Source organism: Asterias amurensis, chromosome 10 (genome assembly GCF_032118995.1).
Source record: "Asterias amurensis chromosome 10, ASM3211899v1".
Lineage (NCBI taxonomy): Eukaryota > Metazoa > Echinodermata > Asteroidea > Forcipulatida > Asteriidae > Asterias > Asterias amurensis.
Window position 1 is genome coordinate 22,078,100 of NC_092657.1, and position 25,880 is coordinate 22,103,979.

The window sequence follows — 25,880 nt, forward strand, 5'->3', positions numbered from 1 at the left end:
CTGAAAACTGTTTATTGGTAAAGGACCACACTAACAAGTAAATGTCTGTATCCTACCAACGAACATGAACAACATTCACTCTGTAATTCCCTTATCGCAAACTATGATGAATGACTTAATTACACATTATTTGATTTAAAACATTTGGCTGAAAATGACAATTATTGGAACCTAATAATGGTAATCTTGCACTTTCGACCTAAACAACCATTTACCATTAACCTGACCAAATTACATTGAAGATAAATGATCCTCTCTGTATAAACAACAGTTGTTGACCAAACTGTTGGTATCTAAAAGCTTGAGTTCAAAACTGCACAAATAATTTTTTAAATTTGTATTATTAACCCAAATAATAGGTAACGACAAGATATACCGCCATCAATAATTAAAGAAATTGAAGGTAGTTTGGACAGGCATAGTTACACGCTCGATGAGCTTTCAGATTGTATGACGTCACTCACTAAAACTCACTCCCACACTGGTTCATCTAGAATAAAATTTGTTCATTCAGCCACTTGTATACCGCTCAATAAAAATAAAATTTGAATACCGATAGAGGGCGCTACGCAAGTTTAACCCAACTAATTGCACACCGAATAACGGGTTTGTACGTCACACGAATCTGGAGTGCTATCTTCAATGCAGAAACAAATAATTGTTATTTTGAACTGCACTTGATTTTGAGGTGACGCGAAGCGATGACAATTTGATTATTAAAGTCTTTAAATAATTTGATTTTGTTTTTGAATGAAGTTGAAGGCGACCTGATGGGGGTATGCAAATTGAAACAATAAACTAAATGTTACACTTCGAAAGGGAATCTCTCTGCTTGAAACAATTGGAATTTGAAACTTACCACAACATCCAAAGGCACTTTGAAAGCAAAGCGTTGTAAGTCCTCAATGTTTATTAGTCAATCACATGCATATTACTGTTCGACTTTTCGACGTACTCCTGTTTCAAAAAAGATTTAAACGACTGATTATACAACCAAGAATCCAGACTTGATTCCCTTAAAGTCACCTGGAAGTGGTATTCTTTCAAAATAAAGCTTTTGTCACTAATATTATGTGTTTTGATGAGTGGAATGTGAATAAACAGTTAACTAAGGTTTTAAAAAATCAGTTTTTATGTTATTTACAAATTTAAGAGTAGACCCCGACCCGAGAGGGCGCTGTTCGTGACGTCAATGGAGGCAGACTTTGCCTGTAATGCGTAGAGTAAACACACTTGCAAAGTACATGTACGGACCAAGTCGTCAGTTTGTACGTTTAAAAAAAAAAAATGCTTTTTTCCGGCAATGCCGACCAGGTGTCTTGCTGCTGAATGCAGAAAAACACTTTTTGAAATGTACCAACTCAGGACTTGGACGAACATGTACTTTGCACGTGTGTTTACTATACGCATTGCAGGCAAAGTCTGCCTCGATTGACGTCACAAAAGGGGTAGGCGGAGTCAGCCCCCAAACAACTTTATATATTTTTTAAACATATAAATCGTGACAAACAATTACTAAAAAAATTGTTTTATTGGTCGTAAGCATTTACTCTTGTTTGAAAGAAATTTTTTTTTATTTCCAGGTGACTTTAAAGTCTTTAAATAATTTGATTTTGTTTTTGAATGAAGTTGAAGGCGACCTGATGGGGGTATGCAAATTGAAACAATAAACTAAATGTTACACTTCGAAAGGCAGTCTCTCTTCTTGAAACAACTGGAATTTGAAACTTACCACAACATCCAAAGGCACTTTGAAAGCAAAGCGTTGTAAGTCCTCAATGTTTATTAGTCAATCACATGCATATTACTGTTCGACTTTTCGACGTATTCCTGTTACAAAAAAGATTTAAACGACTGATTATTGTATCATACAACCAAGGATCCAGACTTGATTCCCTTCAAACGTCGTGGTTTCTAAGAAAATTGTGCATCAGAAGCCATTACACAAAGTTAGTTAATCCCTATAATAAATATTATAACTAAAAAGTATACACCTACAACTAAATGTTGAACCGTAAAACCATGTCTGTGGTTCACCTTTTAACTCTGTATTTAGGCCCACTATTTCCCTGTGGTAAGTATCAACCCCTTTTTGTAACGTTGTACCTCTGTGTTTTTATGTTAAGTATTAAAGACAGTGGACACTATTGGTATTGTCATACACCAGTCTTCTCACTTGGTGTATCTCAACATATGCATGAAATAACAAACCTGTGAAAATTTTAGCTCAATCCGTCGTAGAAGTTGCGAGATAATAATGAAAGAAAAACACCCTTGTCACACGAAGGTGTGTGCGTTTAGATGGTTGATTTCGAGACCTCAAGTTCTAAACTTGAGGTCTCGAAATCAAGTTCGTAGAAAATGACTTCTTTCTCGAAAACTACGTCACTTCAGAGGGAGCTGTTTCTCACAATGTTTTATAGTATCAACCTCTCCCCATTACTCGTAATCAAGAAAGGTTTTATGATGATAATTATTTTGAGTAATTACCAATAGTGTCCACTGCCTTTAAATGGCACACTATTGTTGCATCAAAAGGCTTGCTTACTATAATGGCGTCCCGTGTACATTTCACATGCCAGCCATAGTTTCACAGCCAGCCATTTCACATGCGCCTTTGACGCTCTTTAACCTTTGGACTCGACCCATAAACCTTATCAGTCCTACGTCATAGCTGATTAAACTTCCAAACTAACCCCGTGATTTAAAGACACTGGACACTATTGGTAATTGTCAAAGAAAATTATTCTCAGTTGGTGTATCTCAACATGCATAACAAACCTATGAAAATTTGAGCTCAATTGGTCGTCGAAAATACCCTTGTTGCACAAATTGTGTATTTTTAGATGCCTTGAATTCGAGACCTCAGCTGAGGTCACTATACATCTGAAAGCACACAAATTTGAATAAATTTGTATTGTTCATAATTCTCTTGCAGCTTCGATGAATGAGCTCAATTAAAATTCACAGGTTTGGTACTTTATGCATAATAATGGGATGCACCAAGTGAGAATACTTGTCCAGTTCCTTTAACTGTCGGTAGTGTATGAACTTCCAAAGTTATTTTCAACACTGGACTTTAAACTTTGTTTTTGAACACCCATCTGATTCAGGTGACCAGATAAGTTCTACCTGTTTCAATAGTTTGGTAATACAAACTGTATCTTCCACGACGCCACTATCCAATGATTTACAATTTTCTGAACTGACTGAATTCTAGAAGACTAAAGACAATGGCATCAAATGCTCTATTTAAGTTCTTAATAGCTGCTGTGATTCTTAGTTTGTATCTTGCCAATGCACAGAAGATAAAGTTCATACCATGCGGTAAGTTCATTCGTTATTGTACCAAGTTTGAATTTATAGAAATAATAAAAAAATATATCGTTTCTGACTTCGAAGGGAGTCCATGGGAGGACGAAGTGTTTGGTTATTACTCCAAATACATATTACCACACAGACTTACTTGGTAACGAGCAACGGAGAGCTGTTGATAGTATAAAACATTGTGAGAAATGACTCCCTCTGAAGTAACCTAGTTTTTGAAAAAGGGGTAATTTTTATTTCGCACTCACATGACAAACGACCTCTGGCCAGAAACATTTTGTCCCTATCTGAAAGCACACCAATTTGTATAACATGGGTGTTTTTTTTCTCATCAGTTTCTTGCAACTTCAATAACCAAGTTTGTTATATGCATTTGTTGGTGAACGCCAAGTGAGAATATTGGTCTTTGACAATTGCCAATATTGTCCAGCGTATGTAAACTTAACACAACACTGTCAGTAAATGTGTTTTAAATGTAAAAACCAACCTACAGACTGAATGTAATAATTTTATGGGGGTGATTTTTAAGGCTTTGCATTATACATAATAGATAAATTTGCGGGAACAACATTGTAATAAACTTCTTTTGAGAGAGTGTTACCTCTGAAAAGAGCCGGTTTTGACGTTTCGAACACTACACTATGCTTGTCCTCAAGAGAAACTTTAAAGGCAGTTGACACTATTGGTAATTACTCAAAATAATTATCAGCATAAAACCTTTCTTGATGACGAGTAATGGGGAGAGGTTGATGGTATAAAACATTGTGAGAAACGGCTCCCTCTGAAGTGACAAAGTTTTCGAGAAAGAAGTAATTTTCCACGAATTTGATTTCGAGACCTCAGATTTAGAATTTGAGGTCTCGAAATCAACCATCTAAACGCATACAACTTCGTGTGACAAGGGTGGTTTTTCTTTCATTATTATCTCGCAACTTCAATGACCGATTGAGCTCAATTTTTCACAGGTTTGTTATTGTATGCATATGTTGAGATACACCAACTGTGAAGGCTAGTCTTTGACAATTACCAATAGTGTCCAGTGTCTTTAAGACGAGTAGAGTATATAGTTTGAAACGCCGAGTCCAAACCGGCTCTTATCGTCAGTGCCGATACTACATCAAGGGAGATTTATGATACAGTTGTAGTCTACTATTATTTTTAGTTTATACTTATTTATGATGGTGTCTTTTCTGTGACAACCGGTGTCTCAGGGAATTCTGTCTACCGGAGATTAGTGTCCCCCAATGGGAAATTAACATTGGCTGGAGAAGGATGATTCAAGAGAGGGCGCTATCAGGAGAAGTTTGTACGCCGTATGGGGGGGGGGGGGGATTGTCTCCTGCCACACCGGCTATGAACTTCAGAACCAATACTACATGATCAAAAAGATTAATAACATGCATGGTTGTAACCGCAACTCTACTATAATAGACCCTTCCCATGAAATATGTAAATTGCACATAGCGCGTGCGCACTAGCATTTTGGTTGGCAAAAAGAGGGAACATCGCGCTGTTTTGTACACGGCTAATGGGTGCGTGACGCAGACGCGATTGCGCGTCTGCTTAATGCACAACTCTATGGCGTTTGCCAACCAACATGGTCTGTACGCATGCGTAAATGTAATTAGCAAATTTCATGGGAAGGGTCCATTGTTTCTAGTTTGCACTTATTTGTGATGTTTTTGTTTTCTGTGACTCTAGACAATGTAACACAGGATGCTATAATTAATGAAGTAGATGTCATTCCTTGTCCTAAGCTACCGTGTCAATTCAAACGAGGAACCAATGTCAGCGTATCTGTGACATTCACCATGGGTGGTGAGTATTTCAAGTCAATAGACCGATACATTAAGCTCCGCCCCATTGCGTGTTGAACAATCACAACCCATTGCGAAAACAAAAGTCCGTCACAAGGTCCGGCATGTGTGCGCGTATGCTTGGCGGACGCGGCAGAGTTGTGCAAAATGAAATAAATGCTCACAGGTGCGCCGTGGGCGGAGCTTAATGGATCGGTTTATTTAATTCAGTTCAAAGACACATTTATTTCCATACTTCCATGACAAATATCGACACTCTAAAACGAGTAGTTATGGAGTAAAGCAAAACAAACATAAAAGGCACTGTACACGTTTACTCAAATTAGCATAAAACCTTACTTTGTAACGAGTAATGAAGAGCTGTCGATAGTATAATACATTGTGTAAAACGACACCCTCTGATGTAACGTATTTATTTTAGAAAGAGCTAATTTCTCACTAAAACAATAAAAGACTCCATGGCCCAATTTCATAGCGCTGCTTAACGGTAAGCAAATTTTCGTGCTTACTGTAGCAGACAGATTTGCTAATATGTAAACGTATTCTACAGGTCAACAGAATTAGGCAGCCAGCTTGCACGTTCACCATGGATTTGCATTGTAACGTCATTCACGTACGTGCAGTGAAAGCAACGGAAGGATTACCATGCATTTTCGTGTGTGTTACGGTTAGCAGCGCTATGTTCCAAAGCCAGTTATTAAAGAATTTAATTTTGGTAATTTCTCCTACGCATTATTTTCTGTTTTTTGCATAATATACAAAAATAAGGCCCAACTGAAAACGAAATCTACAAAACATTGATGAAATCCGACATTATTTTGTATTTTCTTACAGGATCGAAAACAGTTACCAAGGCAACGACAGTTGTTCATGGCGTCATAGGTGGACTGCCCATACCGTTTCCAACACCATACACAGACGCATGCGCAACAACTGGAATTAAATGTCCCTTGAAACCAGATACTAAGAATTTGTATAATGGCAAACTCTTTGTGAGAAAGGAGTATCCTCAGGTAAGTAAACTGGTTTAATCTTTTGAAGTAAATGACTATATACAAGCTTATTGCACACGATCCATTAAAGACACTGGACACCTTTGGTAATAGACCTTTCCCATGAAATATGTAAATTGCACATAGTGCTTGCGCACAAACGTTTTGGTTGGCAAAATGAGGGAACATCGCGCTGTTTTGTACACGGCTAATGGGTGCGTGACGCAGACGCGATTGCGCGTCTGCTTAGTGCACAACTCTATGGCGTTTGCCAACCAACAGGGTCTGTACGCATGCGTGAATGTAATTAGCATATTTCATGGGAAGGGTCCATTGTCAAAGTCAAGTCTTCTCACGTGGTGTATCTCAACATATGCATAACATAACGAACCTGTTCAAACTTGAGCTCACTTGGTCGTCGAAGTTGCAAGATAATAATAAAAAGAAAAAACAACCTGTCACACGAAGTAATTCTGAGGTCTTGAAATCAAATTTGTGGAAAATTACTTCTTTCTCAAAAACTACGTTACTTCAGAATGAGCCGTTTTTCACAATGTTTTATACTATAAACAGCTCCCAATGACTCGTTACCAATTATGGTTTTATGCTGATAGATATTTTGAGTAATTACCAATAGTGTCCACTGCCTTTAATCTCTTGAAGTAATTGATAATTATGATTGTATTTACAGGTTAATGTGTACGTTAAATGGGAGATGCAAGACCAAGACTCAAAAGATGTATTCTGTTTCCAGGTACCTGCAAGTGTCGTTTAAAACTTTCGTCTCGGTTTTCAAAGCACTGGAAAGACCAGTATTCTTTCCTGAAGTGTCTCATAATACCAAATGCATTAATTAACAAACTTAAAAACAATTTGGGCTGAAATGGTCATCGAAATTGCTTAAAGAGACAATAAAAAGGAAAATACACCCTTGTTGCATAAACGCTGTGCTTGTAGATGCATGAGAACCGCTTCAAGCCTGAAGTTTTCCTCAGATTGAAATAAAATTGTCAGAAGTTACCTCAATTAATACTATGTTACTTTAGAGGGAGCCATTTCTCACTAATATTATTGCTCGTTGCTAAAGTCAGTTGTTATGCTGAGTCAGTTGTTATGCTGAGTCAGTTGTTATGCTGAGTCAGTTGTTATGCTGAGTCAGTTGTTATGCTGAGTCAGTTGTTATGCTGAGTCAGTTGTTATGCCGAGTCAGTTGTTATGCCGAGTCAGTTGTTATGCCGAGTCAGTTGTTATGCCGAGTCAGTTGTTATGCTGAGTCAGTTGTTATGCTGTTATGCTTATTTTGAGTGATATTTTGAGTAACAATCTCTTAACTGTATTTTAAACAATCTGCAATTAATTATTAACCGGAAAAATCTTGTCCATTGTACTTCAGCGCTTGCCGTCATTTGAGTAAGGGCGCCCTCTTCGATAAGTCAAAGTAAGGTCTTTTATTAGTCCTCCCTACGCGTGCATAGACAATGTTTTACATTGTTGCATCATCGTTTTACCTCTAAGAGGTTTTACACAACTTCCATGACAAACCAAAAACAATCTATGAAAGTTAAAAGTCAATCGTTCGTTGGAGCCAGCAGACAACAAAAATGTGAAATAAACCTTAAATGTTTAACTTTTTTTGACTCGCGATATCTAAACTAAGCGTTTTTTTATTATAATATTTGAAATCTGTGAATTTTGTATTTAACTCTATAACAGAAAGCAGTGGGTTTACATATTGCTTTTGATTTTAACTCTGGAAACTTGTATGCAGAAAGTTCAACGTGGTTAAACTATAAAAACACACAATGATGATTTATGCAATAATTGTCGACTTAATGTCACCGAGTTCCAATGTCTAGCTGTTTTTTATACAATTGTCTCAATGTTTTGAGGGAACATTGATTTGGTTCAGAGTGCAGACACAAACTGACAACAAACACTTTATTGTTTTAATCAGATCGACGTGTTTTATTGAAACCTACTTTAATACAATAAAAACCAGCTGTCGTTTAAGAAAAGAAATGGAATAAAGAATTCAGACATTACTTCAAGAACTATGACGTTGAATTTGTTGCGTTGCCCTTTAAAGACACTGGACACTGTTGGTAATTACTCAAAGTAATAGCGAAAGAAAATCACTTGGTAACGACCAACAGAAAGCAGTACTTGTAACATTGTGAGAAACGGCTCCCCCTGAATTAAAGTAGTTTTTTTGGGGAAAAATGTAAACTTTTACTCAAATATTATTTTCTTGTTATTGTTCTTTTGAAACCTCGATGACCACCGAGTGAGAATACTGGTCCTTGACAATTTGCAAAACGTGTCCAGTGTCTTTAAAGAGTGATTAATTTTGGTAGAGCAAACTAAAGTGTGCCTAACTATTAACTAACGAATATTGTTCCCATAAATAAAAATAACTTTTACTTAATCATTTCAAGATGTCCTTTTCAAATGCTTGTTGGAACCTGTTTTCGAAATGTGTTCAATTTTATTTCCGCCGTGCAACATTACAAACATAAATCAATGTACATGTGCTACTGCAAACCTTACTAGATAGTATCTCCACCATACTCAGTTTTAAATCATAATCATTATAGTGTTGTTTCAAAAACTTTGTTCTATTAAACACAACCAAATGTATGTCATATTATAAACAAAAGTGTTAAAAGTGTATTTATAATGTATTTTGAAAGCAAAGAATATTTCTACAATGGAAAAAAAAAATAAACTCATAATTCTAACAAAATCTTACCAGGCCTATTTTTGTGAAACCCCCAAAAAGTGTTACCATCATATTTTGATAAGACCAATAGATTATCACAATTCAAATGGAATATTCACATTATACTATCTGCACTCTCAAGAAAACCCTGAGAAAGAGTTCACCCAGATGCCTAATCCTAGGTTCCCCTAACCAAGAAGGTGACAGTTTCCTTCGGACTTAGAACCTGGGCCAAATTTCATAGACCTGCTAAGCACAAAAATCTGCTTAGCATGAAATTTCATCCTTGATAAAAACAGGATTACCAACCAAATTTCCATTTGTTGCATATTGCTTGAACTGGTATTCAACTGTTGTTTGCTTTTTATGAAAATCACGTGTAAATTTGGTTGGTAATCCTATTTTTATCAAGGCAAAACGTTTTATGCTCAGCAAATTTTTGTGCTATTAAGCAGCTCTTTGAAATTGGGTCCAGGTGAGCTTTGGACCTTTATAGAACCAGCTGAATTACAACGAATGAGACTAAAGTGTGTGTTACTTGAACCATTACAAACAGTTACTTAAAGGAAACATATAATATCACTATCCAATATTAACTGAAACCATATAGTATCACCATCATTCACTTGATTCATTTGTTAAAATTCGTATAGAAACATGCAGCACCAACGTTATAAGTTAAAGGGTTTAGGTGCTTTTTGCGCAATGTCTACAGATTTACAATAAACCTACACAGCTTGGCTAGATAATGATCACTTCCTCTAAAATATCACTTGCTGAGGTGATGTAGTTTTTGAGAATGAGTAAATTATATCACGAAAATAATGTTCATCTCAGTTTTTACATGTATTATTGGTTAATACCATTGTACATGCTAAAATAATATTCATCTCACTGAGACTAACAAATATTTTCTTAACTTGTTTTTACTGATTTCTGAAAAAAAAACCAGCACATCAGCAGGTAATAGAGAAGCATCATCATTATCTTCAGACCGTTAAAGTTAAAGGGTACTGACACTATTGGTAATTACTCAAAATAATTGTTCGCATAAATACTTAATTGATAACAAGCAATGAAGAGCTGCTGATAGTATAAAACATTGTGAAAAACGGCTCCCTATTAAGTTACGTAGGTTAAGAGAATGAAGTTATTCTCCACGAATTTGATTTCGAGACCTCGGAATTAGATTTTGAGGTCCAAAAATTAAGCATTTGAAAGCACACAACTTCCTGCGAGTGTTTTTTCTTCTACTATTATCTTGCAACTTCGGCGACCAATTGAGTTCAAATTTTCACAGGTTTGTTGTTTTGTTTTAATGTTGAGATACACCAAGTGAGAAGACTGGTCTTTGACAATTACCAATAGTGTCCAGTGTCTTTAACTTGTTTTGCTGCTCTTCAAAAAACTACAGCACATCAGCAAGTAATATTTTAAGGGAAGCTTAATATCATCATTCAAACTTCAAACCATACAAGTTTAATGTAAATCTGTGGACATTGTGTTTAGCGTCCTACAACGAGTTCCAGCAGTCTAATTCACCAAACTCTTCCTAACTTAGGATTAATCTTAGGACTTAGGACGAGTAAAGTTCCGTATCCAAAGACGTAGGACGCATTGTACCCATCCTAAGTTAGGACGGGTTACTCGTCCTAACTCGAGATAAGATTAATCCTAGCGTGACGTGAAATCGGCTGCTGTCCCTTTAAGTTGATATAATTTAGAGAACACCAACGAGCACTTCGCAATCTTTGCCATCTTCGTCTACAACTTTAGTCTGACACGTACTGTAATCTCTCGTCACTTCACATCCATTGTCGTAATCGATGGGGATCGAGAATCTACAAAAGGAAATAGTTTTTAGAAGGATAAGATATTCATAGTATACACAAACATATAGACCTTATGCACATGACGTCATTTCAGCACGGCGCCCTCGCCTTGAGATCAAAAGGAGGTTGTTCATTGGCCAATCTATGTGCGTTTCGATTGTTTCGTCACCGTTTGACCTCAAAGATGGCGGCTGGATGACGTCAATGCATAAGGTCTATTGACAGGCAATGAGGTAAATGCACGTCTATTCCCCGAGGGACTTTGAGTGACCAGAAGAGGGACCTTCGGCCTCCGGAAATAGGCCCCTCTTCTGGTCACTCACAGGCCCGAGGGGGAATAGAATGTACACTAGTTACCGAATTATGCCAGTCATTATGTGTTTTATTAAAACCTCGTTCTTAATGCGAAAAAAAGAACGGAAGTTTTTTAGTTTATGTTCACGGTTCACGTCAAGAGAGGGCGCTGTAACCAGGCACTATTTTCAAAGACTAGTTCCCGCAAAACACTCGCGCGCGATCACTAGACTTTAGTTCACCCCCACGTGACCGTGTTTCAGCCAACCAGAATACAGAACAAACAAAATGTGTGTTTTAATATAACTTATGTCCACCCAATCGTTTAAAGATGACAAAATATGGGAACTAGTTTGTCCTTTTCTATTGTTGTAGCCTATATGTATATATTTTTTACATTTTTTTTGTATCTTTCTTCGTTAGTGTTTTTAAATAAGGGAATCAATGTGTTGTGAAGAGGTTTTCAACTAGTGGTTTAAACCCAACGAGGCCTGGTTCTTGATAATTTTACCGAGACGAATTCACGTATTTTATGATTGCAGCGAATACCCAACGGCCAAACATTTCCCATGTCATTCATGACATGCAGTTACCTTGTAAAAAAAGATCGCGAACGTGTTCCGTCGACGAAGGGCGTTTAAATTACTGCAATGACGGTTTTGCACGGGGGCGGACACAACTGCTTTATGCAAACGTGTCCGGGCGGACACTATTGCATTATGCAGCAGCGTCCGGGCGGACACAATTGCATATGCAAAACCGTCCGACGGACATTATTGCATATGCAATAATGTTCTCGGGATAGTATTGCATAGAGGACATAATTGCCTGCGACACCGGTGCTTGCGTAACCTTAGAAAAGGTTATTGTTGTTGTTGCTGTTATTGCAGTTGTCAATGTCGTCGTTGTCGTTGTCGTTGTCGTTGTCGTTGTCGTTGTCGTTGTCGTTGTCGTTGTCGTTGTCGTTGTTGTTGTTGTTGACTTTGTTTACTTACTTTGAGCAGCACATGTATCCGTACTCCCCTTCACACATACACCATTCGCAGTCGTCAGTATGCCATGTATCAAACATTGGGTAGGTTTTGCCCTTGTATTTACAAACTTCATCTGGAATCAATAAAAAAAAAAATTTTTCGTTAGATATTATGACATCAATTTGTAAGTACTCCAAACCTTCTTTTTACAAAGACAGAAAATTTGGAAGATTGTTATAATAATAGTAACAATAATATTTATTCGGGCAAACACATTTACAAGCACATAAATTATACACACATTAAAAATTAACATTAAAATAAGGCAATAAAATAAAACAACAATGGGGTGCCTAGGAGAGAATAGAAGTAAAACAAAAGAAAAAAACAAAAAACAATAACTATCGCCAAAAGGCGTATGTCTCCTAAATCCCCAAATCACATTAATGCAAGAAAGGGCATATAAAAAAGCACAAAAGATAATAAAAATCACTGACTAACTATAAAAGGCAAACGAGCATACATGTATATATACACAGATAATTATACACATAAAGGAGATACGGTGGTTATTGAGCTTACATACAAATTCCATATAGGGCACATATAAAATTGTAATGAAATTGTTTTCCTAAAAATTTAACTTGAGCGTTAACTGTTTTACTTGTTTTTAATTGTCAATTTTGTTTGCCTCTCTCTCAGCAAAAGAAGACACTGTATCAGCTAAAACTGTCACTTGACTTCAGTACTTGCCTTTTCGATGTAAACTGCACATTGCGCGTGCTCACAAACATTGCTGAATGGCAGTGAGAAAATTGGTGCTGTACTAAACTTTATGGGAAAGTCTAGTTATTTATCATTCATAAATTAATAATTTAAAGAATCATTAATTAGGTCTCACCATAGTACATGCACTGAGCATCTGTTTCCATCACGAAAATGGCAAGCGAGAGAAAGGCGAACAGCGCCACCACGCGACCCGAAGTTCTTGTTATGGCCATCTCTGAAAAACAAAATTTTAAAATTGAAACAAAATGCGGTAAAGATTAGTTTCTTGTAATGTAATGTCGTCTGCTCCGAACGTAAGGTTATAAGGGGTTGTTTAGAAGGGTATCGTAAAGGTGCATTTACAAATTTATTTATTTATACCAAAAGCGGTCTTCGAAGTAATTCCCCCCCCCCCCCCACATTTTTACTCCTTTTTCATTTTGGCCATGGAGACACTTTATTTATCTATTATCAGACGATGAGACTTCACTTGTAAACATAGTTGATTAACTAAAAAGTAGGGTTTGGAAATCGTTGCAGAGTAAAACAAATTAAAGGTAGGTTTGCGGTTACACTATAAAATGGTTAACCTCTTTTTCAGTATATAGAGTTGGGTAAAATGTATCACCACTTGAGCCTAAATTCCTAGATCTGCTTAAAGGCAGTGCACACTATTGGTAATTACTATAAATAATTATTGTCTTAAACATTTCTTGATTACGAGTAATAGAGAGAGGTTGATACTATTAAAACACTGTGAGAAACAGCTCCCTCTGACGTGACGTAGTTTCCGAGAAAGAAGTATAATTTTTCCACGAATTTGATTTCGAGACCTCAGGTTTAGAATTTGAGGTCTCGAAATCCAGTATCTGAAAGCACATAACTTCGTGTGACCATGGTGCGACAAGGGTGTTTTTTTTCTTTCATTAATATCTCGCAACTTCGACGACTGATTGAGTTCAAGTTTCCACAGGTTTGTTATTTTATGCATTGAGATACACCAACTGCGAAGATTAGTCTGTGACAATTACCAATAGTATCCAGTGTCTTTAAGCAGAAAACATTGCTACAAAAAACGTATGCGGATCATCAATATGCAATTCACCAGTTACCGCTGCAACACGTTTTGAGAATTTTAACTGGCAATTAATTTGTTCTGGAAAGTATAGTTTGATTGTGCTTTGATTCTACTGTACTTAAAGGCGTATATCAGAGTATGGGATATCAGGGAACCTGCAAAATGTCTAATAAAAATAATATTTTTTTATTTATTTATTTATTTCCTCAAAACCTCCAAAAATGGAGAAGATAAAAAATACAAAATAAGGGACATAAACACGCAAAAGAAGAAACATGATAACCCTGACACTCTCAGACGACCCCCAGACCATCCTGACAAAGTATGAAACACTTGTATGAAGGGATGTCAGAACGATTTGAGCAGCAGACCGAGAGTATCAAGGTCATCACATTCAAGAAACTGATTACGAAACAACTGTTTTTACACTATCACAAATACCATGGTTGACGCAGTTTACATACTTAAAGGCAGTGGACACTATTGGTAATTACTCAAAATAATTATTAGTATAAAACCTTAATTGGTAACTAGTAATAGGAAGAGGTTGATAGTATAAAACCTTGTGAGAAACGGCTCCCTCTGAAGTGATGTAGTTTTAGAGAAAGAACTAAATTTCCACGAATTTGAGACCTCAAGTTTAGAATTTGAGGTATCGAAATCAAGCATCTGGAAGTACACAACTTTGTGTGACAGGGGTGTTTTTTCTTTCGTAGGTATCTCGCAACTCCGATGACCAATTTAGCGCAAATTTTCACAGGTTTGTTATTTTATGTACATGTTGAGATACACCAAGTGAGAAGACTGGGTTTTGACAATTACCAGTAATGTCCACTGCCTTTAAAGCAGGTCTACATGGGCATAGGTCTCAAAAGGGAACGTTTCTCGCCACGGAGACAATGTTTAAATTTACTTACAAAACTTATACTGCATAACGTAGAATAATTTATATATGATTTGAGGCATTGCATGATGTAACATTACATACATACATACATACATACATAAATACATAAATACATACATACAATTAATATTATTTGTAAAGCGCTTTTACATCAAGATCAAAGCGCCGAAGAAACAAAACACAATGGAACTAAAACTACAACATTTTGGATACAAGTGAGTTTTGAGAGATGTTGTGAACTATGTCAAAGGGTTACAATATTTGATGCGTATAGATAAGAAGTTGATGTAAACATCCCCCCATTAAAAAAAAATATATATTACATATATTTCCGGCTGGAAGGGGAGGTGGACTGTTAATAAGGAAATAATGGATATCATTGACTGATTGAATAACGCATTGCACTCATAGTGTAAACATGCTGTTACAAAGAATCAAACATCAGTCAACGGTCGCCATTTAGGCATTAATACTAATGGACTTTACAGTGTTAATTCAATTTAGTGTTTATGACGGGAGAGACCACGTTTCTAACAAGATCCTTTACAGCATGCTGCCTCAGGTTTCACTGCAGGCACCATGCTATCATATCATAGAAAACAACAATGATATTCGTTGTACGGACATAATACTGCGAATGCCCAATATCCAATATCAGACTATATACTACGCAGGATGATTTCAGATTCTTGCGGCCGGATTGATTGCGTGTGACAACTGAAATATGAAACTATAGTTTGATATGTTTGCCTAAACAGGAATGTCCAATATCTAATATAGAGTAGACATTCAATTCAATGTGCAAACATAAGGGAAAGTCCACTATCCAATTATATACAAAGCAACATTGATATTCGCTGTACAGACATTTACACAGGATGATTTCAGATTCTTGCGACGGAATTGACTGCGTGTTAATTACCTTTTTGTTCTCGAAGGGGGACCATCGAGATTGGTAAAAGAGTTAATTCAAGTCTACAAGATTTAAAGACACTGGACACTATTGGTAATTGTCAAAGACCAGTCTTCTCACTTGGTGTATCTCAACATATGCATAAAATAACAAACCTGTGAAAATTTGAGCTCAATTGGGGCGTCGGAGTTGCGAGATAATAATGTAAGGAAAAAAACATCCTTGTCACACGAAGTGTGTGCTTTCAGATGCTTCATTTCGAGACCACAAATTCTAAATAAATATGAGGTCTCGAAATCAACATCGTGGAAAAGTACTTCTTTCTCGAAAACTACGTCACTTCAGAGGGAGCCGTTTCTCACAATGTTTTATACAGTCAACCTCTCCCCATTACTTGTCACCAAGTAAGGTTTTATGCTGATAATTATTTTGATTATTTACCAATAGTGCCCACTGCCTTTAAAGGCAAAAAGTGTGACTCATAAATGCTTGAACTTAAAACATACCAATTTAATTTTCTCCATCAAAGCAACCCAACATATGAAACATCCCTCTGTCGTGATTGTGTTCACTGAAACGTGACCACTGAATATGATACTTTCACATCATTGGATGTATGATGTCAATTAGAGGAGAATTAATTAATTTACTCTATCCTAAACAATGTAATACATTTCTCTTTAAAGGTAAAGTATACATTCGGTTAAATTTTGAACTTTTCTTTTGTTGTAATCTTACTTGCAATTGACTTCATGTTTTTGCTATTTATTATTATTCATTGATTGTAAGTCACGTCCAACTTGGCCTGTGGGCCTGTTTTATTTATTCTATGTTTTTTTCTTTCCACGGATTTATTTTAAACACATGTCATGACACGGCGAAACGTGCGGAAACAAGGGTGGGTTTTCCAGTTATTTTCTCCAGACTCCGATGACCGATTGAGCTTAAATTTCCACAGATTTGTTATTTTATGTATAAGTTGTGATACACGAAGTGTGGCCTTTTGGAAAACACTGTTTACCGAAAGTGTCCAATGGCTTTAAATCAGGTCACACTGCTATGGCTTCTAACCAAATATTAATATTGCCATTTTAAAAGTAATTAATGAGCACATACTTTTCCTTTAAGGACTGTATGGAATTAGCACGACAGATCCTACGGGTAAAATTGATAACACGCGTAATTGATTACAAAGCTTCAAATTCCTGTCATAATGCATTGGGGCAAGGGCAACGCAACGCTTAACTACCCACGTGTTACCAAACAAAAACCTCCCGAACAACTGAAATATTCCAGACGGGCATTTTGAGCATCATGCGTTAATAATTACATCGTATCACTGATCTGCTAAAATAATCAAGTATTTATTGCTAAATGATTTTCTCGTAATTCATTAGGGATGCATGTGTTTCTTTAATCATTGAAATAATTAGTTTCTGTTTTTAATTTAGTTTTGAAATGTTGAAATGGTTAAGGATTGTTTAACAGTAATAGTTATTTCAGATACTATGCATGGGGAAGGGACAATAAGTGCCACAATATAAAACCGATAGTTTGACAATTGGCATCTGGGCTACAGATTATTGGCAGCTTGGCAACTGCCATTGTTTATTTTGTTTTATTGTGGCGTTAAAGGCAGTGGACACTATTGGTAATTGTCAAAGACTAGCCTTTACAGTTGGTGTATCTCAACATATGCATAAAATAACAATCCAGTGCAAATTTGAGCTCAATTGGTCATCGAACTTGCGAGATAACAATGAAATAAAAAACACCCTTGTCACACAAAGTTGTGTGCGTTTAGATGGTTGATTTCGAGACCTCAAGTTCTAAATCTGAGGTCTCGAAATCAAGTTCGTGTAAAATTACTTCTTTCTCAAAAACTATGGCACTTCAGAGGGAGCCGTTTCTCACAATGTTTTATACCACAACCTCTCCCCATTATTCGTCACCAAACAAGGTTTTATGCTAATAATTATTTTGAGTAATTACCAATAGTGTCCACTGCCTTTAAGAGATATTGCCGCGAGTGAGCATGTCCATGCATAAACAGAATTCCTACATGATGAAAATATTCCTAATAATGAAGTTAGCATGTCAAACGTATTTGTGACACTGTTTTACCTATTCCTAAAAAACTACAGCACCTCATCATGTAAAATTTTAAGGGAAACTTTCTACCAACATTATTTTGAAACTGTGTGAGTTTAATCTACATCTGTGGCCATTGTGTTTTGTTTACTACAAAAAGGACCCAAACCCTTTAAAGACAGTGGACACTATTGGTAATTGTCAAAGACGAGTATTCACAGTTGGTGTATCTCAACATATGCATAAAATAACAAACCTGTGAAAATTTGAGCTCAATCGGTCGTCGAAGTTGCGAGATAATAATGAAAGAACAAACACCTTGTCACACGGAGTTGTGTGCGTTCAGATGCTTGATTTCGAGACCTCAAATTCTAAACTTGAGGTCTTGAAATCAAATTCGTGGAAAATTACTTCTTTCTCGAAAACTACTCCACTTCAGAGGGAGCCATTTCTCACAATGTTTTATACTACCAACCTCTCTCTATTACTCGATACCAAGTAGGGTTTTATGCTTATTTTGAGTAGTTACCAATAGTGTCCACTGCCTTTAAGATTCATCCTTTTAATATCACATTTTAATTAGTCCTCCAGACAGCTTTCAATCAATACACAGAGCAGAGGCGTTTGATATTTGCATTCATTCCGAAATGTCTCATCGCTCTGACACAATTTCCCTTCATCTTTAATCCGTAAAAGAGGTCGACCCCACAGGTGCAATCACAAAAGGCTCATTTAATTCATAACCTTCAAGTCCGTGATAGAAATATAAAAACCAAGGAAGAATAAAAACCGGATAACAATCAAGTGGCATCTTGAATGCGGCTACCTTGAGACTAAAACATACATCGATAATGCAATAACTAAGTCTAATTCTGAGTGGTGAAATAATCTGAAGAAATGTTACAAGACGTTACATGATAAAAAGATGCCACTGAACTGAACAAGTTAATACAAAAATGTATGTTAATAATTTCTGTCAATTCACACATGTTTTCTTACGAATGGCATAATCGCAAAAAAAGTAGTTAGATACTGCAAGCTTAAAAATATGTCAGTGACCTGAAAAAAAGATACTAATGATTTATTTCACTCATTCTTAATTGCATCCTTTTGGATTAATGTTTAGTTGTTTCCTTTGTCCCTGCTCAGTCTCCAATTACACTTTGTACGCACATTTCATCAAAGCGATGTGCCCTCCCAGTTGTTTCCTTTGTCCCTGCTCAGTCTCCCATATACTTTGTACACACATTTCTTTGTGGAGCACCCAACTCTTCATGGAGCCATTTTGTTTTCCTTTTCTGTGTCATTGGTCTCCATTAGGAACAGAAAATGTGCACTATAACTATACACAATCTACATGCTGAATAGGCTTTAGTAGCTGAATAGATGTAGATGTAGATCATTATTTTTTTCACGCGTAATTAAAACCCTGCGATGCCCCACCCCGTTAGATTTACATGAGTGATATTGCTTACTACAGCGTTCAATTCATTGGGGAAAAGTATACACATTAATTACCCTTTTGATTTCATACTTTTGTACAAAATAATATGTGATGATATTTCCAGAGGGTGTACTGAAATAAAAAGTGTTTTCGGTATACTGACTGCAGACCGGTAGGCAATCGGACGGTTGGACAATACAACGGATTGTGATACTCTAGCAGGCAAAGCTTTTAATAAACAACGACTTTTAGCAGCTTCACTTAGAAATAATATTTTGCTTTTATCAAGGCATGGTGAAAATGATTCCTGTCGATAACTTGTAGAGGCAAACTCAATCATGTAGTTACGTACAGCCTTGAATACCAAGTGTTTTATATCTCACCAGACTGAATGCTCCCAAAGGTGCCACATCATGCAAACGATCAACCCAAACTGATATCATAAGAATATGAAAACAACTGGTTGTCATTAAGTTTCGTTTTAATCGTCAATAACTCTAGTTATGATTCAGCTTCAAGATCAAACAAACAAGTTCGGCTTTAAAAATTTAGGTCAGACAAAACATATCAACTGTACAACAGGGATGTTTCGACACTTGATATCAAATAAACGATTTCGTGTTTCAATAAATTATTTGAATGTTAACACTTTCTTTGAAGATTTACCGGACTTATAACATTATAAAAATGATAAATAAAAGCAAATCAGAAGAGCTATTTTATGTACTTTTACTTGCATCACAATTTGTAAATACTATTGTTGTAATGTATCGTTTTTGGAATCTTAGAAATGTCAATAATTTATACAAATCAATGCAGTATGCCAAACTGTTCACGGTTTTTCTTGATCAACACTATAACTTAAAGTCACCTGGAAGTGGTATTTTTATTAAATAAAGCTTTTGTCACTAAAATATGTGTTTTTACGAGAGGAATGTGAATAAAAAGTTAACTAAGGTTTAAAAATATTAGTTTTGATTGTATTTACAAATTTACAAATAGGCCCCGACCCGAGAGGGCGCTGTTCGTGACGTAATTCAAGGCACGATATTTGAAGAGAAAATTTGTATTAAGGCCCCCGTACATTACGTCTTTCAGATACCTTCTTCGATTTCCCACTAGCTGGAAAAATTGTTTGGACGGCGTCGTGTTTAAGAATGGCTCTTCTCGTCATGTCAAATGAGTGGTGTATCCCGGATTCGAAGCACGACGGCTCGAAGTGTTCGCTGCATAGCGCTGAAAAAGACGTCGGACCGGACCACTTTGCTCTAGTTAATCTGACTTTCGCAGCCCACAACCGCCTATACTTGGGATCTGCAGGAAATAGATGAAGACTGACCCCATCTTTAGTTGTTTTGCTGCAACCAGCAGCAATACACCTGGTCGGCATTGCCGGAAAAATGCCAGAAAAAACTTTTTCGCAGCGTACAAACTCACGTCTTAGGATTACATGTACTTTTGCACGTGTGTTTATCTACGCATCGAGGCAAAGTCTTCCTTTTCCTACGTCACAAAAGGGGTAGGCGGAGTCAACCCCCCAAGCACTTAATTAATTTGTTTAACATATAAATCGTGACAAACAATTACTCAAAAAATTGTTTTATTGTTAAGAAACATATACTCTTATGTTTAAAAGAAACAAAAATCCTACTTCCAGGTGCCTTTAAGTGTACCACATTTCTGACATCCTAAAGAAGCATGTTTCTCATGTTACTTTTGGATGGGCGCCCTCTCTTGGCAATATTCGCCTATGACGTAAACAAAGCATTGCATAATATCTGTGAGTGCAAGTCTGATGTCACCAATAGATATTAAGGTGTTACAGCAACAGTTATTTAACAAAATCCAAACCCAATTTCAGCGAATAAAACAGATATCTTTTACATTAATCAAATTTAGATGAGATTTCGTGATAAAATATAATAGATGTAATTGCATCGGGGATAAAGAATATTAATTTTGGTTTTTACCCATACACCGATGTGTGATTTCGTGACGTCAGCGGCAACAGACGGTTTGTGCCATAATGCCCATAGCGCCAGCAAACGGCTGCAATCTCTGTTGATGTGTTTTCAACTAAACAGGTCAAAGTGTAGGAAATTACCCCAGGTGACGCTTTGTAATGTTTCACGTGATAAAATATGTGTAAATTGTGTTTTAAAAACAAAATCAAATTTTTGATTTTAAATATTTTACAATAACTATTTTGTTTCTGAAAAGAATTAACAACAAAACCATGGTTGACGTATGGTGCGGATTATACCAGAAGGGTTTGGGTACTCTTTGTAATACAAAACACTGTCCACATGTTTACATTATTAAACGGTTACAGATAATTATAGAAAGTTTCCCTTTAAAAATAACGTGCTAAGGTGCTGTAGTTTGTTGAGAAACGAGCACAATTATTTCCGTGACATTGTTTTACTAGTTTATTAAAAACTACAACACCCCAGCAAGAATTTTTTTAAGGGGAGCTTGCTACTATCTTTATCTTCAAACTGTGTACTTTTAGTGTAAATATATAGACATTATGTTTGTGTTCTACAAAAAGTACCCAGACCTTTCGAATGATAGTCTCTAAAGGTCAAATAAAGTACCCAGACCCTTCAAGATGTAGCAGGATACTAACTGTGAATGAACAAAAGAGGTACAAATTAGAACCCTTTGAATGAATAGTCTCTAAAGGTCACATCAAATACTTCCAGATGAAGTTAACTGAGTGGACTGCACCTTTAAGATTGAAACTCGATCAGCAAATTATTGTGGCACCTGCTGTGCATTACGTTCACTCAATTTACGCTTTTGCCTGATTTTCTTTCCATAGGAGACACTCGAGTACACAGTTTATAACGACTACAGCCTTGGAACATTGACTCATCTGAAACGCTTCATTTATTCCCTCTTATTGCCACAGTATGATTTGAAACGAATGAGTTGACATGACGTGTGCTAAGGTTGTTTGGAACTTCTAGGCCAGTAGTCGTTCATATCAAAACAACTCGTTTGTTTCTTAGTTTCGTAAATATACTACTGTTTTTGTGGAATAGTTTCAAAAAGTGGAGATCACAAGGAATTTGTACGTAATATGGCGTATGCTAGGGTTGAATTGTAAACTCCAGCGCAGAAGTAATTTTACTTCTAAACAAGTTGTTTGTTTCCTATTTCGTAAGTATATATTATTAGTAACTTATGGAAGCGTTTCATAATTTGCAGATCGCATGGAATTATTGTACATAACATGGCGTATGCTAGGGTTGAATTGTAAACTCCAGGGCAGAAGTAATTTTACTTCTAAACAAGTTGTTTGTTTCCTATTTCGTAAGTATATATTATTATTAGTAACTTATGGAAGAGTTTCATAATTTGCAGATCACATGGAATTATTGTACTAAACATGGCGTATGCTAGGGTTGATTGTAAACTCCAGGGCAGAAGTAATTTTACTTCTAAACAAGTTGTTTGTTTCCTATTTCAGAAACAATTATTGCATTTAGGAAACACACTGTCATAAGAGAAGTCTTTCACTTTGAACTTCCATAAACAATGAAAGTCGTTTGCAAATAATGTGCACGAATTGTTTATCCAATCTATCCAATTAAATGTTGTGTCCGTCCTCTAATACATAACATTATAAATTGATTACAATTCATCAGGTAAGTTACTGATGCTAAGGTAGCACGTAGAAAAACACACAACTTATTCGACCAAATCAATATATTCTATGGAAGAATCAAATTCATGTTTTCAAAATCAAACTATAATTTAATAAAGGAATTTAATTGAGCCACGACTCGTGCCTTTTAGGACCTTATATCACAACGATCGTGACTTGAGACTTTAATACGATGTAACGAATCAGAGTCACATCTCTGTAATTGGATTTACATTAAAATCTTTAATAGCGAAATATTGATTAAAGTTTGATTGTTTTTTGCTGGTTTATTTAGGTTGCCTTGGTGGATTAAAACAGAACAGTCTGACAGCTCCGTGACTCTCGTAAAAAATGATGGATGATGGAAAAAAGGGTGCACTATTTGAGTTGTTGGGAGGGGGCACATCTGGTAAACTAAACCTATACTTTCCGTTGGCATTCTTTCTTAAAATGACCCCTTCTCGCCACCTGGTTATGCTATTTAGGCTGAGTTTTTAAAGCCCCACGTGTGCATGAATGGATATTAAACTTTTTGTTTTAATTATCACCTTTAAGCTATAAAAATTAACATTTTAGTTATAGAAAGAAATTGTTTAACCTCAAATGTTCAGAGTTCTTAAATTGCAGATGTGGTGGGGTGGGGGGGGGGGCGGACATCGTGTTGGTGAGCATCCTTGTCCGACGGTAGTCACGTGACTGCATCCTGATTATCAATATGGCGTGGTGAACCCTTTGCCATCTGTTCTCGTGAAAGAAGCCACTCCATGATAACAACATTAAACCTTAGAGTCACCTGGAAGTGGTATTTTTTTTTCAAAATAAAGCTTTTGTCACTAATAATTATATGTGTTTTGATGAGTGGAATGTGAATAAACAGTTAACTAAGGTTTTAAAAAATCAGTTCTTATGTTATTTACAAATTTAAGAGTAGACCCCGAACCGACCCGATTGATGTCACTGTTCGTGACGTCAATCGAGGCAGACTTTGCCCGTAATGCGTAGAGTAAACACAATTGCAAAGTACATGTACTGACCAAGTCGTGAGGTTTTTTTTCCCCGGCAATGCCGACCAGGTGTATTGCTGCTGAATGCAGAAAAACACTTTTTAAACGTACCAACTCACGACTTGGACGTGTGTTTACTATACGCATTGCAGGCAAAGTCTGCCTCGATTGACGTCACAAAAGGGGTAGGCGGAGTCAGCCCCCCGAACAAATTTATATATTTTTAAACATATAAATCGTGACAAACAATTACTACAAAAATTGTTTTATTGTTCGTAAACATATCCTCTTATGTTTGAAAGAAAAAAAATTGTATTTCCAGGTGACTTTAAATGCAGTGGACACTATTGGTAATAACTCAAAATAATTATTAGCACGAAACCTTACTTGGTAACGAGTAATGGGGAGAGGTTGGTAGTATAAAACATTGTGATAAACAGCTCCCTCTGAAGTGGAGTAGTTTTCGAGAAAGAAGTACTTTTCCACGATGTTGATTTCGAGACCTCAAGTTTAGAACTTGAGGTCTCGAAATCAACCATCTAAACGCACACAACTTCGTGTGACAAGGGTGTTTTTTCTTTCATTATTATCTCGCAACTTCGACGACCAATTGAGCTCAAATTTTCACATGTTTGTTATTTCATGCATATGTTGAGATACACCAAGTGAGAAGACTGGTCTTTGACAATTACCAATAGTGTCCACTGTCTTTAAATTTAAATAAAAAAATAAAGAAAACAAATAAAATGCCGGTCTAACCCTCATTCTAACGATCATCAAGGAAATGTGGAGTACCTTTTTGTGCATGTCAAATTTTCAACAGATCAATAATCAACACCGATTAGAAAATAAATACATCAATTATGTACAATATATACAAAATGTGTTTGAAACAAACAGATCATCAAACCAAGGACGGCCATGGGTCACTGAAGACAGCCAGAACATACTGATCAAAACGTCAAGTCGTTGAACCAGCGCTTCTTTTTAGAACGACCACAACTCAGATGAATACGAGCAGAGTATACTGTTCGAAACGTCGAGACCAAACCGGCTCTTTTCAGAGCCACCACTCCTTCAAAAGAGTTTTTACCCATGGTTGTACCCGCAAGTTTACAATTATTAATATTTATATTTTTAGTTGCTCTGACCACAACTCAGTCAGAGATTTTCATATACATGGTGTTACAGCAAACCTTACTAAAACATTGCCATATTAAATACCTTTAAAGTCAACCCGGATCTTAAAAACATCTAAAGCCTGTTGTATCCTCAACTCATAAGTGAAGACAATTAATTAATAGTTTGCTTAAAGGCACTGGATACATTCGGTAATAAATCAAAACATACGATAACAACTTACTTAGTAACAAACAATGGAAACAAGTTAAAAGTATAACACATTGTGCGAAACGGCCCCTCTGAAGTAACAGAGTTTTTGAGAAAGGGGTAATATCTCACTACAAGGTTGAACCTAAAAAAGACTTCAGTCCTGAAACCTTGTAATGCATCTGAAAGCACACAACTTTCAGCAACAAGGGTGTAATTTCTTTCAATATTTTTTGCAACTTCGATTTACAATCAGGCACAGGAATGTTCACAGATTTGTTATCTTATGCGTAATGTTGGAACGAACCAAGTGAAAATACTTTGACAATATTATCAAATGTACCCAGTGCCTTTAATGTTAGATAAATAAAAAGAGAACATACTCTAATCCTTCCCACAACCCCAAAAAATCAAGAACAAACAAATAACTAAAAACAAATTTTTACCCAGATCTTTCTCTAAAAAATGCTGGTATTTGGCATTAACCAAACGTGTCCAGTGCCTCTAACCTAAAGCATCTACCATAACAGATTTTTACACAAATTATAAAAAAGTGCATTATACATACCTGTGTGTTTTGTAGCTGTGCGATACGATGCCGTAGGCGTGTAATGCAATACGGGAGAGTGGTTGTCAGTGTTACCGGTGGAGCAACTCGATTCCAGAATGATGTGATTGTGAGATTACAGAGTAATTTTAGATCTTAGCTAGCCACACTTCACTAGCTACAATGATTGCC

General features: G+C 36.3%; 2 protein-coding genes across 2 annotated transcripts; one reads left to right on the top strand and one right to left on the bottom strand.

Moving 5' to 3' along the window:
• Nucleotides 1–3,121: 3,121 nt before the first annotated feature.
• LOC139943093 (NPC intracellular cholesterol transporter 2-like) lies at nucleotides 3,122–8,178 on the top strand. The gene is made up of 4 exons (XM_071939908.1): nucleotides 3,122–3,327; nucleotides 5,029–5,145; nucleotides 5,979–6,157; nucleotides 6,828–8,178. The coding sequence occupies exons 1-4, from the start codon at nucleotides 3,234–3,236 to the stop codon at nucleotides 6,909–6,911; spliced, it is 474 nt and encodes a 157-aa protein (XP_071796009.1). The 5' UTR covers nucleotides 3,122–3,233; the 3' UTR covers nucleotides 6,912–8,178.
• LOC139943094 (prostate-associated microseminoprotein-like) lies at nucleotides 8,074–25,880 on the bottom strand. Its single transcript, XM_071939909.1, has 4 exons — nucleotides 25,710–25,880; nucleotides 12,857–12,958; nucleotides 11,977–12,088; nucleotides 8,074–10,696 (listed from the first exon to the last, which is right to left on the bottom strand). The coding sequence occupies exons 2-4, from the start codon at nucleotides 12,954–12,956 to the stop codon at nucleotides 10,576–10,578; spliced, it is 333 nt and encodes a 110-aa protein (XP_071796010.1). The 5' UTR covers nucleotides 12,957–12,958; nucleotides 25,710–25,880; the 3' UTR covers nucleotides 8,074–10,575.

Excerpts from the sequence above, each read along its gene's own strand:
- LOC139943094 (XM_071939909.1), bottom strand. The coding sequence starts at position 12,956 with ATGGCCATAACAAGAACTTCGGGTCGCGTGGTGGCGCTGTTCGCCTTT. Across the intron at positions 12,089-12,856 it reads TGCTCAGTGCATGTACTATG|ATGAAGTTTGTAAATACAAG; the intron begins GTGAGACCTAAT and ends TATTGATTCCAG. Across the intron at positions 10,697-11,976 it reads GGATACATGTGCTGCTCAAA|ATTCTCGATCCCCATCGATT; the intron begins GTAAGTAAACAA and ends TTCCTTTTGTAG.
- LOC139943093 (XM_071939908.1), top strand. The coding sequence starts at position 3,234 with ATGGCATCAAATGCTCTATTTAAGTTCTTAATAGCTGCTGTGATTCTT. Across the intron at positions 3,328-5,028 it reads GATAAAGTTCATACCATGCG|ACAATGTAACACAGGATGCT; the intron begins GTAAGTTCATTC and ends CTGTGACTCTAG. Across the intron at positions 5,146-5,978 it reads TGTGACATTCACCATGGGTG|GATCGAAAACAGTTACCAAG; the intron begins GTGAGTATTTCA and ends ATTTTCTTACAG.